At 40.6% G+C, this 19,573-nt stretch overlaps 1 protein-coding gene across 4 annotated transcripts in view; it reads left to right on the top strand.

The window, feature by feature from the left end:
* The first annotated feature begins 10,326 nt into the window (after positions 1–10,326).
* The window catches only part of nfic (nuclear factor I/C), a 41,351-nt gene continuing 32,104 nt past the window's right edge, over positions 10,327–19,573 (top strand). For 2 of the 4 annotated variants that reach the window (XM_033620805.2, XM_033620806.2), the window contains exon 1: positions 14,374–14,549. In XM_033620805.2, the coding sequence (XP_033476696.1) occupies positions 14,520–14,549 (30 nt within the window). In that variant the 5' untranslated portion in view covers positions 14,374–14,519. Of the gene's footprint in view, positions 10,536–14,373; positions 14,550–19,573 lie in introns of those variants that run through there. The other 2 variants (XM_033620802.2, XM_033620803.2) reach the window with 2 other exon arrangements.

The raw sequence follows: 19,573 nt of genomic DNA, 5'->3' as shown, positions 1-19,573 counted from the left end.
TTTTAAGGATATATCGAGGATGTCAAACTGATTCAGCAGCAAAAACAGGTTAAAAAGACAAAGATAGAAGCTGAAGTCTAACGTACAGATCACAGTGTAAATCTGAACCACCACATCACCTGGTAAACGAGACAGAAGACAGTGAATATAAAGGAAAAGTATATAACCAGCTGTGTGTCATCGCAGTGTGTGCAGATGAATGGTGTTTGGTTTTCTCCTGAGCTGCCACCAGCACCTGTACCTCTGCCACGGGACAGGCAGGGATCTCTGGGGGGAGCCAAACACTGTTCATCTACACACACTGCGATGACACACAGCTGGTTGAACATCAGCAAAGTTTCCCTGCTTCCCTTCACTGGTTCCTGTACAGCAGGGTAGGTCTTAATTTCAATGTTATGATCATTAAATAGCAAAAGTAGCATGGCTTGGCGTTTTGGCGAGCTTTGATCTGACTCCAGAGATGGTCAGTCTCAGGCTCAACTTAACAAATCTTGCCGCGTTTAAACTGCTAATGGAAACGCAAATCGATGCAGCATGGTTTGACTCGATGCTGTCAAAAGTGCAAATGGAAAAGGCCGATAGTGGATGTTTGAATCATGACTCTTAGGTCCTCTAAGTAAGTGTCACTTTGTTGTTAGGAAGGAGATTGAGGTCATTGACCAAAGTGTCAGACTGTGACATGAGAGACTACAGTTTACATCTTGTTTCCTACAGACAATGTTGGTTTCTCTTAACCATGACCAAAATCTCTTTTATTCTAAATACTCTGATGTTAAGTCTAGAAGATGTTTCGGTTCCTCCAGATAAAATGTATCACAGTGTAGCAGCAGTTAATAATGTGGTTATTGCTCTGTGCTCAGTGTCATCAGGGTGCCAGCACACAGTGACATCACTGCTGGGTGTGACCCTTTACCGTCCATCACAGACCAATATACAGAGAAAGAACTCCAACTCTAAGTTTCTTACAGATGTTGTCACAGAAAGTCACATCCAACACTTGAACTGTGTGATGTGTGGATCCGGCAGGAAGAGGCTGAGCTGTGTAAGCCCAGCTGATAAGTCTTAAAGCAGATCATTCCTGCACCAACATCTGTCCTCTGGATGCTTAGAGAGACACAGCTCTGCCCCTTATCATCGCCTCAGGAGGTTAGGCAGAGGCTACGCTGCTGCTTTCATGCAACATGAATAGTGAAAGGCTGCCCTCTAGCAGATAAAGAAAGGCATGTTCACCTGCGAGTCTAAATCAGCCACACATGATATTACTGTCAAACTTTCCTTGCTGCATCTGTTTAACTGGGTTTAGGAGTCCTTAATAATCATCTTTGTGTGGCTGTTTTTTTTTTTTTTTCAGTATCTGCTCTGTAAATAAGTGCATTTCCTTATCTAATTGCTGCCCTTGCCTGAAGACCACCTCTTTCATACAAAGCCCGCCTTAGCCCCCCTTCAAGTTCGCTCTTGAAAACAACCATATAGTCCACATTTGGTAGCTGTTCAAGATCTGATTGTATCACTTAGGCTGTGCCGAAATCACTCCCAGGTTACTTTGCAGTGCACTATACTTAACCTGTATATTTGTGTCTGAATTCTGAGTGTGAAACGTATGCTGTGTATAGACTCCTCATCAAACTCCCACAGTGGAATGAGCAAAATGATTCTTAATTGACTCAATTTACTGTACAATCTGCATGTATTTAACATCTGGTTCACTAAGGCAGCAGCTCATTATGCAGTCAGCTGCTGGACTGCGCCTGGTGTTGAAATGTGGGATTTCTGAGATCACTGTATTCAGAAAAAGATGATAGCGTACTGATTTGCAGGAACCAATTAACACATTCCTGGTAAACATAAAAGAAATGACGTGCCTATTAGAGAAATCAAATCTCTATCCCTGACGGAGAGATGGAGAAGGTGGAGGTGGACATAGTGCTGATATACTGTTGTATGTTTTTGTTGTACAACCAAACAGTTTAGCTGCAGTTTGTAGATTTTACGGTTCAAGTTTAAGTATGACGACCACAAACTACATGGATTGGTCTGCATCACAGTGACCGGATATTGGGTTCAACAGCCATATTGCTTAATTTTGTTTTTAAAAAATGTTTTTTAGTTATCTACAAGCGTATATTAAATGTTTTTTGTCATTGCAGCATGTTTTTTCCTTGTAGCACCTATAAATTCCATCTGCCCTGTGTTTACGTCTGCTCTTCAGAAGCTGAGAATTTCCCACAAAACTGACTGCCACAAATAGCGTGACTTCAGTGAATACAGCAAATTATATTAACATGTTTCCTACATAGACTCTGTAAAAGAAATGGAGGTATCCATCAAGATGTCACCAATTGGTTTTTGGACTACCGTTTTGAAGCAGGCCCTCAGGAAGTGTGCCAGGCTTGAAGCCAATTTGACATAGTGGCCAAACCGTGTAACTACAACTTCCGATTATTTCATGTGATGCCATTGGGGAAGACAATTACACAGACTTATGTTGTGAAATAGACTACTGTAAATGAGTGAATCTTTTTTTAATGTCACAACCCACGTGAAAACACTTGATTCACTATCAGGATTTGATCCATTTGGCAGAATCATGTTTTTAAAGTCTAGAGCAGTTGCATGATTATATCATTTTATCCCCATTCAGGTTAGTGGAAGGCCAAACCATAAGTTAGCCACTGGGCCAGCAAAGTCACTACTGCGTCTTCAGGTAGTTTTATACCTAGGAAGTCAAACTTTTTTGGCTTCATGCGCCACTGAACAACTTTAATAGGAATGAATGTGGCCATGCTTCCAACACTGCATCAAGTTCTCTATACAGCCATGTTTTGAAGCTTCAAATTAGACATTTTGGCCATCACCATCTTGTTTTTTTTTTGGAGCCAGAAGTGACTATATTTGTATAAAATGGTCAAGCTGACTGAGAACCTAAGTATGCTGTGCACACTCATCTATACCAGCTGCTAACAAAGTTAGCTTCCATAATTCTAAAAACAAGTTCAAGGCTATTTCAGTGCGCACAGTGTCATGGATATGCATTGCTTCGTCTCTATCCTGATTGACAGGTTGCCATGCTAGCAACTTGTCAGTCACAACGTCCTAAAGTACACCCTGCTTTATTGTCCATTTTGCTGTAAATGGGACCATCATTTACAAAATAAACATTATGCTGTATTGAAAAGACTTGAAACTAGCAATTGAGACCACTGAGACCAAAGTCATTATGAAAATGTTTACTGAGGTTAAAAATCCAGAGAGAAGTGGGGTCATTTTCTCACTGACTTCTAAACAATCAAACTTCTTTTTGCAGCCCTGCTGGCTATTATAAAGTATGCAGGTTATGGCACTTCTGAATTGGCTTCACTTCTCAGACCTGGAGGCCATGTCCACTTCTTTTATAGTCTCCTATTATTTGCACAATCCTCCCTTAAATGTATATGTAATGAGGAGGAGACTGAAACACATTATTTTTATACATTACTGTGGGCATCCGTATGAGCATTCAGTCATTACCTTAGTGCAGACTGCCTGTACACAGGATTCAGCCAAACAGCAACCATGGAAGATGCAACAGTAAAAGGAGACGATTTTAACTGTGATGTTTATTTCTGGCCAGACAATTATTACACGTCTAGCCTCTGTCATCTCCATTACTTTCAGTGCTCCCCACCTGTACCTGTTCACCCTGCGGTCATGCAGAGCCAGCTTGAAACATCTCATTCTGTCTGCTGACTCCGTGGAATTATAAACTGTATTACTTACTATTATTCTTATTCTCAGCACTGCAACCACTTTTAACTTCAGTTTGTAGGAAAAGCTTCAGGCACTAAGTGTGTGTGTGTGTGTGTGTGTGTGTGTGTGTGTGTGTAAGAGAGGCCTCCAGGGGGAGTCACTATGCAGATTGAAGGAGGCTGAGTCAGCAACTGCTCCACTTCTGTTCTAGCACACACACACACACACACACACACACACACACACACTCACCGGTAGTGATCATGATGCCTGGTTGGTGGGGCTGAGTTTTGGTATCGACCGAAATAACCCAGTACCAAGTAGTTTTGAAACTTCTCCAGTCAAATGATACCTGCATTCGACTTTTTTTGTAAGAAAGAATGACTGTGTGGTTTTGCTTGCGGCCAATCACTGCAGGCAGTCTTTAATTTAATGTGAAGTGTGATTGGCCCATGACTACAGCAACAGCAAAAGGTAGAGAAAAAGCTATCAAATAAAACAATCAAACTCTATTGCTATGACTGCAAGGGTACAACAGTACCCTTGCAGTGCTGTTGTACCCTTACAGTCAACGTGTGATCACCCTTTGTTTTCTGCTTGAACTGATATCAAATGTTACAGTAAGAGTCTTTGTGAGAACTGGTATCAGCAGCAGCTGACTCAGCCTGGTTGATTCAGGTAAACAGGTTTGTAGCACTGAATGGTCTCATCAGTGAGTGCAAACATCTACAGTAAGCCCTGAGGTGAAATGTATCAATCTGTCACCAACTGCACTGTTTAAAGCTAAACACCCACTCAAATGAGTTTGTAACACTATTGTAATATCTCAGTTAATATTGCTAGCAATTTGTTTGGTAATATATAAAAGAGGAGAGCTTTTGTCAGTGTCAGCCTTTAAAGTGCCAGCATATGACTATTTCATGGAGGCAGTGGAGACCCTGTACTTTTTGAACTTGTAAAAATATCTGTACAAAAGAATCCTTGGTCTATTTTTTTTTGCCAGCACTATCTTAGTGTTGATGGTTGTTTCCATGAATGGGACTTCCAGGCACAAGCTTCTGTTGCTGAATATGAGCTTTAGTTTACAAATGAATGAGCCAGATAATAAAAAAAGGACCATAAAATATAAAACAAATATAAATATTTATTATAAATATAAAAAACCCGCTTTCTTTATCGCTTATTGTCTCTAAATGCAAGACTTGAAGCATTTCAACATTTTTGGTGAAATTGAGGCTCTTGCATGGTTCTTGCAATTTTTGGTTTGCATCCACTTGGTTGTTATCGCTCTGGATGAAAGCATCAGCTAAATTAATGTAATACACAGTAATAGGAGGTTTAACTGTAATCTCTGTCTAAAAAGATGAAGTCTAGACAATGAACTAAGATGAAAATTATGTAAAACAGTGGTTGTCTTTGCCAAAGCTCCCATAGTTAAAACAGCACAGTTACAGGGACAGGTGTGAGGCCTGAGATTACACATGATTTTCTTTACATTTACTGTACCTGCACATGTCCCGATGGGAGTCTTGTAATATTAAAACTAGAAGCTGAGCTGGGTGTTGGCTCAGAGAGTAAGAGACACTTTGTTCCTCACAGGAATGTCAAGCTGCTGAGCTGCAGGATTTTAGTGACAGTTTGATGCTGCTGGTTAATAAGCCTCGGAGTGGACTAGAGAGGTGGACAATATTCCAAAAGGTGATAAAAACTCACTGAGGCCAGGTCAGTAGTCTTGATGACTGTCCTGAAGTGACTCTTCATGTTAACAACACTGTCAACACAATTCCTATAAAACTGGTCATGGTGACAATTTAGATAACCAATACCATGGATTTTCAAACCCAGCACTAATATAATGGCTCAAGGTAAAAGTACATTTTAGATTGTTTTTGTACCAACTCAATCACCAGTGGTGAATACGGTGAAATTTTACATTTCCAAAATGTATGGTTAGGTTTGGGCACAAAAAACACTTGGTTATGGTTTGGTAAAGATCGTGTTTTGGCTTAAAATACCTTGGGGATCTCGGCAGGAAAAGCAGCAATGTCTTGGTCAAAATCAACAGTTTTTTGTGCCCAAAAAGTCAGGTTGCTACAAAACACCCAGCAATGACATGCTAAATCAGAAAACTGAGCATAGGTTAGTTCAGCTCACGTCCCAGCTACATCAGCTGATCTCAAGCAGCCCAATCAACTGATGGAGCAGCTGATTGATGGAAAGGAGTCAGCTGATAGATCACATGATTCCTTTCTGTGCAACTGATCATTCAGGGTGCCCTATTTAAACTGCTTTGGCCTGCCTACCGTTGCTGCTTCATCTAAAAGCTGCTTTGCAACCAGCCTCCACCCCAGCTCCTCCTTTTCATGCTGTGTCTGACTTATCGGTGTCATCTCTGTTTGTCATTGATGCTTGCTCTGTTCCTGGGGGGTTTTCGCCGCTGCTCTTGCTGCCTTAGGCTTTCCTTGTTTGCACATTGAAGGGCAGACAGGTGTACCCTCTCTGCCTTATGGCTTTTCACGCAGATGCGTGGAAGGGCAGAGAGGTGTGCTCTCCCCGCCTTATGCTTTCCACGTAGGTGCGTGTAAGAGGCTTTCTGCGTAGGCCCAGGGAAAGGCAGAGGGGCCGAAGAACAGAGCCATACCGGAAGGGTAGAGAGGTGTTCTCTCTCTGCCTTAAGGCTTTCCACATAGGTGCATGGAAGGGCAGAGGTGTGTTCTCTCCCCCTTAGGCTTTCTGCGTAGGCCTAAGAAAAGCAGAGAAGCCCCAGAACAGAGCCATACTGCCAAATATAATACTGCAAATATCAATTACATTTTCTTTGACTAAAGTAGTCCTGACTGGACTGGTTTTTGTTGTTTGTTGGTCTCAAACGGTGATGTGCAGCTTTACAGGCATCTTGCCTAGGTATCACACCATTCACCATCCCTCACACCTCCAGATGACAAAATCAGGTCATGTACTCTATCAGGTCACTTTAGAAATGTTGTATATTTGAAACATGCAAATGTAATGTATTCTGGGTTTGCAGAGACGTGCAATGCCAACATTTTTTCTGGTGTCTGAAAGTGCTCATAGGCAGAGGAAGAAAACTGCATTCTCATCCTCCCCCAGGTCGTGGAATGATACTGGGCCTCAGAAAATGTGTTACCAGGCTGTGAGGAATATGATTCAACAAAATATATTTATATAACTATATAACAAGAGGAGAATAAAGACGATGTCAATCAAACTCTACACATGCCCACACAATCCTGAGAGTAGACCTAACCAGGCCTTGGTGCAAGGCCTTTAATAATTACCTGGTGCAATAATATTGTTACTGGGTAACAAGATTGTTAGTATGTATTTGCATCTTCACTGACCAATGGATACTAGGTCAAAGAACCCCTGAGGATCATGTTCCACCAGGACAGCTACTATCTTAAGTATATAAGCTGTGCCTCTATCTGTTTTTGTATCAATAAACGTAATAAACGTGCATTAAGAAAGAACATGATTGGCCTCATCCTTGCATTCTCCAGATTATCACAGAAACATCTACTCTCACAAGACATAACAGGGAACACAACAGTGTCAATATAGAGATGAAATTAGTTGTGCTATAGTTTATTCATAAGTTATGATTTATAATGTACTTTGGGAAATGACATTAATACCTTATTTAGATTTACTGAACAATATTGCCTACAGTATGAAGAATATTGTGGCATGTCATTCAAAAACATGTTTTCCTTTTAAATCAATGTTTTTACTAATTAAGACAAAAACATTTTTCCCTATATTAAGTATGTCTAGCATTATTTTTGATGACAGGACATGTTACCAGCATTGCACAAATCTGATGTGAGATCATCTGGAATTCTTCAAAGATGATTCTTTTCAGCTGCTCTCTGCTGGAGGGATTTTGTTGCTATACCTTCTGCTTTAAAATAACTCAAAGGCGTTTTATTGTATTCATTTCAGGAGACATATTGGCCAGGTCATGATTTTCACTTTTATCCAAGCTTGAGACTGGGAGACAACTTTTTGTTCAGTATTTGGGTATATAAACTTGCATTCATGATGCCATCTATAAATGTCATCTCCGCTACACCTTTTGCACTCATGCAGCCTCATATCAACACACTCCCACCTCCATGTTTCAAGGCCAGCATGCAGTCACTGAAGTAATCCTGGCGAGGTCCACGCCGAACATACTGGACTCCATCTGATCCAAACACATTTATTTCTTTTCACCAATGAATGTTCTGCTAGTGTTCATCTAGTTTTTTCCATGGTCTTTTGCATTTTTATGCCAATTTGTGAGCAAGGTTTTGTTTTCCTAGATGCCATCCATACAGGTTGACATAATGCAATGTCCCTTGCACTGTCTGAGCCGTCACTGAAATACCAATTTTCACAGATTATTCCCATCTGTTTTTAGCCACCGTGGTGTTACCCATTGGTTTGTGGACTGCCATTTTGAAGCCTTGAGTTGGGCATGTTGGCCATCACCATCTTGGTTTTTTGGAGCCAGAAGTGACCAAAGTTGGACGAGAGATTGCAGTTATGGAGGAGCAAGGTCTGGATCTACCTCACAGACTGTAGCAACATCTTGCAGACAGCTCGTCACTCAAGTGTCCCTGCTCTTAATAATGTGTAACTTTAAGCCTTAATGAAAATCTAAACTAACAGTCTGTACACATGAATATTTCTGTTGCAAAGTTGGACATTTTAACATGAGGGTCTGTAGAGACTGACTCGCTTTAGGAGTCAGCCTCAAGTGGCCATTAGAGGAACTACACTTTTTGGCAGTTCCAAGTTGGCTTGCACTGTAGGTAATGTCATTCTTCCAGAATGACCACTGCGCCTTTGTTTTTCTGTGCTTTAGCTACATCTCACAATCTTCATCAGTGAATGGAATGATGAGGTGAGAATCATTTGACCTGAGAAGGTCTTATTTAGTGATGAATACCATGAGCAGTGGTTTAAAAGTCCCAAAAAGCTAGCAAGTGGACACTGAGTTGAGAGTAATTTTGATACATATTGGGGAAGACAAATCCCCCCAATGTTAGAAAATGCCCTGCCTCCCATACTGACAGAAAAGAATATAAAGAAAAAAAAGCAAACAAGCACCACTATCTGAAATAATCATTAGTAAAGTAATCATAATCATAAAGTAACTTAACAAAGTGCCATTATCATTACTGCTGGTTCTAGTATTACAATGTACTGCAGTCCTACTTGTGGTGTTGCCGTTACCCTAGCAGAAGCCACTGCTTGACTGCTGTGGTTAGGCACAATCAGTGTCAAACACTGTGCTGTCTCTCTGTTTCATTACTTTCAAATGCATTAAAAAGTGGAAACTAGAATGTAATATAAGTGTTATTACCGATTGTTTTAAAGTTTGTAAGAAGTCATAAAAAAAGGTCATGAAAAATTCAGTATGTGAACTTTTCCTGTACGGCCGTCTGACTTCCTAAAATGGCATCAAAACTTTGCGAACCCCATGATTTTTACTTCATAATGCTCTAAAATGGTCAGTTTAGCTGTTAAGTTTCTAAAAATATCTCCTTAGGGGAATTCCCCCAGGACACCCCTGGAGAGTTGGGTTTCAGAAGGAGGCAATTAAAGATACCCCCCAAACCCAGCCCACCCCATGTTAAATATATGATTACGGCCCTAGCTGAGATAAGTTTTGACAGATTAAGTGAATACACCTTCACAAAAAATACAATATTTCAAGTGCTAGTCTGCAGGTCAGTGTTGACTCCTAATTCAACTGGTCAGGATGCTCCTTTTGCAAATAATTTTTCATTTCCTTCAGAGCATAACCACTTCCTAATTATGGTGAGCCGCAGCTGACCCCTCACCTCTGTTCTTCATGTTGCCTTTAAACTGCAGATTCTGCTTGTACTTCAAACGTAACAAAAACATCTCAGGCATTTTTGTAGTTATGCGTGTAATTCTACTTGGACTTAATGCTTTTTTGTATCAGTGTGGATGGATGGAAAATTTTAATCATGGCTTTGCAATAACACAATTGCATCAGGGGGAATTCCCAGGGCAAGGGAGGAGGTGGAGGTCCCAAAAGAAAAACTCCAGATTTCCTTTTAAAGTTTATTTGGGCTATTAGTGAGTCATGGAGTGAGTGTTGCTTTAATACACTTATTTACTTATTTAAGAGAAAGAGAGCAGCAATGGGGCTAAATATTTGGCAGGAAGTGGATTTTGGAATTCTAGGTCAGGGTGGAAACCTGTGAGACATTGCATCACTTTCTGACACCTTAAATCAAAGGCTCTGTTCAACTTACTTCAGGAGTTCCAGGTTGAAGGGGATGGCTGCTGTAAATCTAGTAGCCTATGATAAAAAAAAACAGCAAAACATAAAGTTTTAGTGAATGAACAGGGGGAGAGATTGATAAAAGAGTAAGGGAAGAGTGGGGAGACAGAGGAGGACTAATTAGGTGAGAAAGGAAAAGTGAGGATAAAAGCCAGTGGCATAGAGAGAAGCAGAGAATGGATGGTCTAACAGTGAGAGAGGAGGAGAGGATTAAAGACAGAGCCAGAGAGAAAGCTGAAAAGAGGAGAGGTAGAAGGTGAATGTAGCACTACTCTATTCTGCCGCAGCCTACCGGACGGGGGGGTTACTGCCGTGGAGCCCGAAGCTTGACGCGGGACGTTTCTGGTCTCGAGCACCGCGGATTTACTCCATCTGGCACGCGCATGATGATAGAAATTAATATGGAATGATAACGACCCACAGCGTGAGATGGGCAGGCGTTGAGATCAGCTTTAACTTCCCCCGGTGGCGGCTCAGCTTCGAAATGGTAGGACAAAACCTGTTCCGGTACAATAATGTAGTAGAGTGCCCCTTCCTATTGGTGTGCTGTTTCGTGTTTTCCCAAAAAGACGCAATGCGAGGAGTTGAGTGAGTAACATTAGCTACGCAGCTGAAAGTGGAGCAGAAAAGCGGCTGTAGTTGCATCCATTTCTCTCTGTGTCGGCAAACCTCTGTCTCTGTTTGTCACCGTCTTTTACTTTGTAGCAGCTTCCGAACATAATAGTCAGATAAGTGACGCTTGTCTATGGAGAGAATCTGTCGCTGAATTTCATTCAAAAATCTGGCAAATATACTCTCTCCTGCACGTCGGCAAACATGCACACCAGGCACAACACAACTTGAAAAACATTTTGAATTGTCATTATCCACTTTAACATTCGGCTCACACAAGACACGTGAAACACCCCGTGCTTTAATAAAATCTTAACTTTTAGATGTGGTTTGCCTGTTCTTCTAACTGGCGTCATTCCGTCAAACACACAGTGCAGGGCGGAAGCCAGCAGTGTAAAACCATTATAAAACTTCATATTTTCTTGACATAAGCAAAGTTTGAGTGGTTTATTTTTCGCCGAATTTGCCAGAAGACTATCAAATATGAGAGGACTTAATGTCACGCACGAGGCGACAAGTATGTCTGACATTAAGCAGGTCAAGTTTAAACTCCTACAGTTTTGAATGAAGTTCGGAGCAATGTCGCCTCCGTGCGGGAGAGCGGGGCGTATTGGCGTTGCATTGGCAAATGTGGTTTCCGACCCCTGGCGGCGCGTTGGTTACTGGACAACATGCTTTGGTGTGTGTATCAGCGCGTGCAGTCGCGGGTGAGAGTTGTTGAGTTTGGGGCTTTTATAGAGGAGCGTGCAGCTGCAGGCCCGTCTGCCTCCGCTCCGCTCGTCACGCGGGACGGCGGAAGGCCAAGTTGAAGTTCAGCTCCAGCCTTCTCCTCCTGGTTTGTGTGTGTGTGTGTGTGTGCGTGTGTATGTGTGTTAGTCAGCAGAAAATGGCCGCAGTTAGAGCCAGCGGGCTGAGTTAGAATGACAGGCCGACAGAGGGCCTCCTGCCCCGGCATACAGCTGGGGCAGTGAGCCGCTCGAATAAACACAGAGCCGCAGTCCTGTTGGAAACACTCATTGGGAGATGGGGAGTTGAAGTTGGGGAATTGAACCACTTGACAACAGCTCAGATGCCACAGTAGAGAAGAAAGCAGTCACATGTTGCCCCTCCATCACCACCAGCTTCATTAAATGATATGTGACACATATTACATCTGAGAATAGACTATTTAATTGGTTGCTGTAGCGAAATTGTCCTGAACACAGCGTGCAGTGCCCACAAGGCTGAAATAAAATGAGACTGCTCTTGATGTCTTGATTTGACAGTGTCTGTTTGTTGTTGTTTGTGTAATTAATTAATTAATAAATTAATGCTGCTCCAGCTGAAGGATCATACAAAACTCATTTCAAACAACAAAAGCCTTAAGAAGATAGTAAGAATAATGAACTGAAATACCCTGTAAAGTGAAATGATGTGTCGTTTTTATTACACATAAAAGTATAGTCTGTGATAACAGTTTATAGGCATATGGACAACACATTTTTATAGACAGAATATTTTCTAACTGTTGTTATTGTAAAACTGCACAGGCCTATGCAATATATAGTTATCCTGTATTACCTCCCAGTGGATAAACACCCACACAGCCTGCCATAAAAAGAAAGAGGTAGGATTATGTCCAATGGTCAGTTAATGGTATGTAGCAGGGTTTCATATAGATAAAGCTTCCCAACAGTATTTAAAGTAGTTAAATTAGCTCCACCTCCACCAACTAACGATAGAAACTGTTCACATGTAGATGCACCAGTAATGATGAAATAGTAATACACCTGTTTCTATATTAATAGAATAGGGTTCATGTTGGGTAATGAGCTCAGCATATGACTTATCAACCAAGTAGTCTATTTATTAGTTCTGTTGGTGTGTGTGTATAGATGCATGTCACATCCCTTTATAATATATGTAGTACATGCACTCCATTGGTTTTCATTGTACATTTTATAGTGTATTTCATCTTCTTAAAATATATATTGCCTTTACTGTCATATACTGAACTGTATTTAATTGTAATGGTGCTTACTGTGTGCAATTACAGTGAAGCTCAAGCTGATTTAATGTTAAAACAAAACATCAGTTTTCAGCAGTGGTGGAGGAAGTACTTAGAGCTTTTACTTGAATTAAAGTAGCACACTGTAAAAATACTCATGTTTAAAGTAAAAGTCCTGTACTGTAAATTCGATTCAACTCAATTCAATTTTATTTATAAAGCCCAATATCACAAATCACAATTTGCCTCACAGGGCTTTACAGCATACGACATCCCTCTGTCCTTTGGACCCTCGCAGCGGATAAGGAAAAACTCCCCCAAAAAAACTTTTAACAGGGGAAAAAAATGGTAGAAACCTCAGTTTCTTCCAGGACGGACCAACGTGCAATAGATGTCGTACAGAACAGATCAACATAATAAATTAAGAGTAATCCGTATGACAAAATGATACATAAAGAGAGACAGAGAGAGATGCAGGACAGAAAGTAATAACAGTAGCTTACAACAACATTAATTTAAGTAATACTGTTACATATTATAAATAGCCAGCAGTAATAAGTAGCCTATTAGTAGCAAAATGTACTTAAGTGTATAAGGTATAAATAATTACAGCAGAAACATGCACCCTGTGAGTGTTACACAATTATATTATTAGTTTATTATAACTGATGCATTACATTATAAGTAGCATTTTGGTGTTTTAGCCTAGTTGGTAGAGTGGAGCTAATTTAAAATATTTTATATACTGCTGAGTATTTTTAATCTATAAAAAAATGTGTCATATTTTATTGATGTAAAATGCTGATTTGTAATGTATCATAAGGAGTAACTATTAGGCCTACTGTCAAAATAATATTCCCCTCTAATATGTAGCGGAGTAGAATTAGACTATAAAGTACCATGAAATGTAGATAGGCTATTCAATTACCTCTTATTTGTTCTTAAGTAGGCTACAGTGCTGGAGTCAGTGTATTTAGTCAATCCACTTCTGGTTTATAGACGTACACCATAACCTTGCACTGTATGGATAACACTGTGGGAATGCCTGAAGGTGGAAATGACGTGTTGCTTTGTTTTTGGGATGAAGTCTGATCAGAAGAAACCTGTTTAAATCATGCTCTGTGAAGGGCCCCTGTGTTTACTGTAGTCTCACCACTCAACAGGACCAATGTGAAGGCTGATATAGAGCTGCTGGTGCACAGTGTTGAAGAGAGCCCTCTGTGTGTGTGTGTGTGTGTGTGTGTGTGTGTGTGTCTGTCTGTCTGTCTGTGTGCGTGTCTGTGTGTGTGCGTGTGTGTGTGCACGGTCTGAAGACAGCACGCAGTAGTGGATGTAAAGCGGATCCTTAGATGAACTGTACAGTGAAGGCCGGTTTGGGAGACACAGTGCAGCAGCTGCTGCGGCTTTAAGCCCGACGTTTGGGATGGGCTAAATTCATAACGTCATTTCACTTCTCTTTCTTTTATTCTTCGCCCCCTCATCCTTCCCTCCCGAAATGACACCGTTCCCCGTGCTCCCTTACACCTCCGGCCATGCGCCCCACAAAATGATTATGCCGAACTTTCTCTCTGTTTTTCCCCCTGCGGAGCATTTTTCCGGGGCCTCAACTTTTCTGGCGTGTCATCATTTCTGGAGTTAACGCGGCAGAGTCATCCGAGGCGACCACAGCGCTCTCTCTCATATCTGGATTCTTAAAAAAAAAGAAGCCAGTGAAACAGCCCAGGAAATGCAGCGTTTTCTGTAACCCGGAGGTACCGCTGCTGAACTGAGTCAGCGGGGAAGAGCATGTAGAAATGTGCAGGAACAAATGGCGAGCCTCGGGATGTTTCTGTTAACGCAAAGCCTGGTCTGATTCAGCTGCTTCTCATCAACATGATGTTTTCTCCTCTCTCTCTGTCTCAGGTAAACTGCACTGTGTTGCTGCTGTAGGAGAGCTTACCCTACATGGAAACTAATTATCCATGACACTGTGTTGATTTGATAATGCGGAGTGTGTGTGGAGAACTATTTCAACAATCCCTAGCTGCAGTTGCTGTCATTGTGCAGGATATGGCAGACAGTGATATGGATCTATGATTCATATCAGGAGCAGGTAGTGAAGGGGTGGAGGGCTGAATCACACAGACTGCAACAGGCCTGGTGAGCAGGCACTTGAATTAACATGTGGTTATTAGCTGGAACATGCTGAAAGGAGACTGATCCTCTCTACAGTGTGTTAGTCAGCTTGTGTGATTACACTGCTGTGTGTGTGCATGTGAATGTGTTTTCTATCTGGGGGACTTGACAGAAAGCCTCAGATAGCCGCAGAGTTCACTGAGCAACTAGTTGCCTACCTTATTCCTCTGCCAGTACTTTGTCATCTGACGTTTCAAACTGTAATTCCAGTGGTTTTCAGACAGACTTTTCAATACTCTGCACCCAGTGCTATCATAATATGCACACGTGTACTTGTGCCGCATGCAGATCTGAATTCCTAAACTGTAGATCAAAGAAAGTGGGACATTTGGTTTCATTATGAGAGTCAGAGGAGTTGGAGTACACTGTGATGGTCTGTTCTCAACTACTACTGCTTTTTGATTGCCAGTAGCAATATTTCTAATATGAGGCTGCTCACATGTATTTCTTTCCTCATTCATTTTCTTATTCTCACATTATTATTATGATTATTAATAATAATAATTTTTAAAGGGACAGTTCACCCCCAAATCAAAAATACATATTTTTCCTCTTACCTGTAGAGCTGCTTGTCAGTGTATATTGTTTTGGTGTGAGATGCCGAGTGTTGGAGATAATCGCTGTAAAGATGTCTGCCTCCTCTCAAATATAATGGAACTAGATGGCACTCAGCTTGTGGTGCTCAAAGTGCCTAAAAAGAAACACATTTGAAAAACTCAACAGCAATGTCTCTTTCCAGAAATCATGACCCAATTACTCAAGAAGGAAAGAACATAGTTCCTGCATAAAACTGCTCACAACACGGTCTGTGGATTATCTTGAGGAACCAGACGTTTTTCAAATGTGTTCTTTTGGCACTTTGAGCACCACAAGCTGAGTGCCATCTAGTTCCATTATATTTGAGAGAGGGCAGTCATCTCTACGGCCGATATCTCCAACATTCGGCAACTCACACCAAAACAGTCTACAGTATATTAACAAGTAGTGCTACAGATAAAAGGAAAAGTATGTATTTTTGACTTGGTGGTGAACTGTCCCTAAACAAAGAAACAGCACATATCAGTAGAGCAACATACACATTTGCTCAAATTAAACAACAACAACAACTTTCCTTTTCTACTGTCCCATGTGAACATGTTCAGTCACTATTAAAATATGTACCAAGGGGCGACCATTCTTTTACAAACTCATATAAGGGTTTTTGCGATACATTGGATAACTTTTTGTAATGAAGAATTGATAGTCATCTATCATACCACGGTGGTAAAGTAGGTGGATGTACACCAAGTCAAGAATCAATGATTGAAAGGCGTGCAATGACACTTGGCAATTTTGCTTATTATGTAGACATAGAGCTTACATCAAGAATACAGAGTTTTGGATTCACTGTTGTTTTAATCCAAGGAATTTTCTTGATCTTTATTTGAATCGAGGACCAAAACATTAAATTAACATAAAATCATCATATTTACTAGGTATATCAGGAGTCGCATGCAGTTTAATGATTATCATATATTGTGTTTGGTGTGATTTGTCCGATCTTGTAAGGCTTTTTTTGGCATTGTTCAAAACTTTGCGCTCAGTCTGGTCATATATAGACGAACACCAAGGTCCTTTTCCCAGCTATGATTAATATTAATTGGTCTTGTCATTCGGAAACAACTCTACATGTACTGTTTTTCGTCATCACTTTCTCTCTGAGTGCTGCTTTCATAATAAGTCTATCAAGAATACTCTGCCACCTTTATAATATAGAGTAGAGTTCAAATGATTTCTGATTTGGAGGTAATGCTAAAATTGCGTTCAGGCAAGATAAAACTCCTCTTGTAGTTGCTGAAAAGACTTTATTGCATCGCCCAGATATATAGCATGAATTTTTGTGATGCCAGCAGCTGTTCAATCTCTAAACCCCACATCTGTTCAAGTAGGCATATATTCAAAGTCAAGCATATTGGCGATATGTGCTACGAATTAATACTGGCTTACTCCACAGTATTTATATATGCTGTTCAAGGACTTGCACATGTTTCTAACTATCAAATTGTCTTTCATCTTACAGTAGCTTGGAACTTTATGGAACACAGAAAAGGAAGATCTAACACTGATACATCATCTAGATAAGAATCTGAAAGTGAAGGCTGCTGCGGGGGCCTCAATAAATTGGAGGGAAGATGCAGGCAAATGCTAAAAACAACAACAAACAAATTATTATTATTATGTATATTACAATAAAATATGTAGTCATATGAAATATTGAAAAATGTTATTGCCAAGCCTATCTTTCTAATTGCCTGCCAGTCAAATATTCATTCATCACGCCATAAGCTGTCAGTGTTGACTGGTAACGGTCTGCACCTGAGAAGAAGCTGATGTGCTTCTGAAATTTAGCGAGCTAGCTTGGAGCTGGCTGACAATGCTCAGCTCTAATTTATTTTTTTATGACATTATTATTATTATAATTAGTAGTAGTAGTAGTAGTAGTATTTATTAATTATACTTTAATAAAAGAAAGAAAATATATGAGAAGTTGTTCTGTTTTTGCTTCTTACATTTGCTGCAGTACTGTCAATGGGTGTTTGAAGACATTTTGTGAAGGGGGGCTCCTGGCTATAAGCTAATGCTATTTGGGAAGCCTTGGCGTGGAAACATTTTGGAATCCCTGATCTCGACCTATACTTTCCAAATCTGAAAAAGGTGTTCACAGGCAGCTGGGGCCAGATGTAAATGATCTGTGCACACAATCAACACGTATGCTCCATTTCCTACTCATAAAGTGGTATTTATAATATAAAGGAAGAACATACTTCAGACCTGGGGCCACATGCATAAAACTCTGTGTAGATTCACAACTAAATCTGTAGGCAGCACAGTCAGAAATATTCATACACATTCTATTCGTCAGATTTCTAAAGCTCTGCGTACATGTTTTATAAATCTCAATAATAATAATTGTGGTCAATATGAGCACTGTGAGCGAATCATTGATCCTCTTTCTGGCATTTAATAATTGTGACTGAGGTATCAGTGCTGATGATGGTTTACAGTTACATGTGATAAATGAATGGTACAGATACTACAAATAGCCACAGCTGTGCGTAATGACAGCTGCGCTGTTGGAGAACCTCGCTGATTTGACACAGCCAGTAAAACTGCACGTCTTCTTTGCTGTTCTACTCATTTACAGGTTTGATGAGAGGTGGAGCAGACAAATGTATCAATATGCTAACAGATGTTAAATGGTGTTTCCACATCCATTTATAGCTACCTGTGGGAGTGGAAATGAGGCTCCTGCTCGTGTGACCTGTTCCACAATGCTCTATAACTTATATTCAAACTCCTCCTCATCATATCACTTGCAGCTATCTCATCTAAAACCGTGTGTACACCTGGTTTGAGGTCTGTGTGAGGTGTACACATTCTTACTGCACGCTCTTCTTTTAGAACTATAAATTTACGTGTGGGAAAAGGCGTATGTATGGTATTTGTGCGTACACGTGGTCTGTACATCTGGCTGCAGCTATTACTGGCACCTTGAAGATACAAAGGACCAAATTCTCTCTCTCTCTGTTTCTGTCTGTCTCTGTGACAGTTTGTCCGTCTTTGGCAGTCTTTCTAGCTCAGTCGAGCTCAATGCTGGTTATATGTTTTCATCGTTGTGTTTCTGCTTCTAACAGCTTGTGCTGTTGGTAGTGGTGTCTGTATTTTTTGGGTGTTTTGCATATTCATTACACAGTGACTATTTTTGTGTTGTTTGTAAGATTTTGTGTCTCTGACTTGGTCCCCTGACTTTAATATGGAAACAGACAACTTTTCAACTTTTACCCCCTTAGTGTTTCCAAGTGGGATTATTGTTGGCACTGCTGGCACAAAGACAACTGGATCGTTTTCCTCAGAGTCTACCAGCTACCACAGTTTCCACAGTTACTTCGGTTGTTCCACCCTCCGCCATTTCCACTACTGGGAATAGAACTTACACTGATACTCTTTGGTAACTGGGGATAGCTACAGATAGCTACCAGGGAAAACAAAAGTGCATAGCGAAAGCAACCAATCTAAACACTAATGGTGTTGTTATTCTATAGCCATTACACTGAGCAATCATTTACTTCATAAAGACAAGTTAAAGCAAAAAACATTTCTCTCTCCACCTTTAAGTCAGTCAGATATTCAGTCACTCTGCTGAGTTTATCTCTATTCTGTCATCTGCCACTTTCCTTGACCAATTAAATGATGTTTCCATTTAGCCACACACAGTGTAGTTGTTCTATTTTAGACAACTAACCAGGAATTAAATTGAGATTTGAGCACAACTCAAGAGTGCTACCTGTTGATCAAAAGGCAAGCTCATTTCTGCACTGCTGTGCTGAGACTGTAGAAAATCGATTCCACACTTGCGAAATCATTTGTCAACATGGACATTTATTATATATTGGCTTTTAGAATAAGGGACCTCAGAGAGAGAAACTCACAACAATAAGTTGACTCTAATGGACACAACTGGGGTTACTCTGTATTTTTCTTATTGGCAACAAATCCCATGGAAAGACCAAAATTTGACTGGGTCAAAATAAACTACACTGTGTGTGCATTCATGGTAATGATGGAACATGTCACCCAGTGCAACAGTGTGGCACACTGATGTGTTTTTAATGGAGCTCTATGGCACAGGGGAACAAGATATATCAGGTTTTGATACACACACAGTACTTGTTAGTTGGTGCATTCATTTTTGTTTTTGGTCAGGGTGATAC

This window comes from Epinephelus lanceolatus, chromosome 6 (genome assembly GCF_041903045.1).
Source record: "Epinephelus lanceolatus isolate andai-2023 chromosome 6, ASM4190304v1, whole genome shotgun sequence".
Taxonomy (NCBI): Eukaryota; Metazoa; Chordata; class Actinopteri; order Perciformes; family Serranidae; genus Epinephelus; species Epinephelus lanceolatus.
This window is presented reverse-complemented; position numbering and strand designations above follow the sequence as displayed.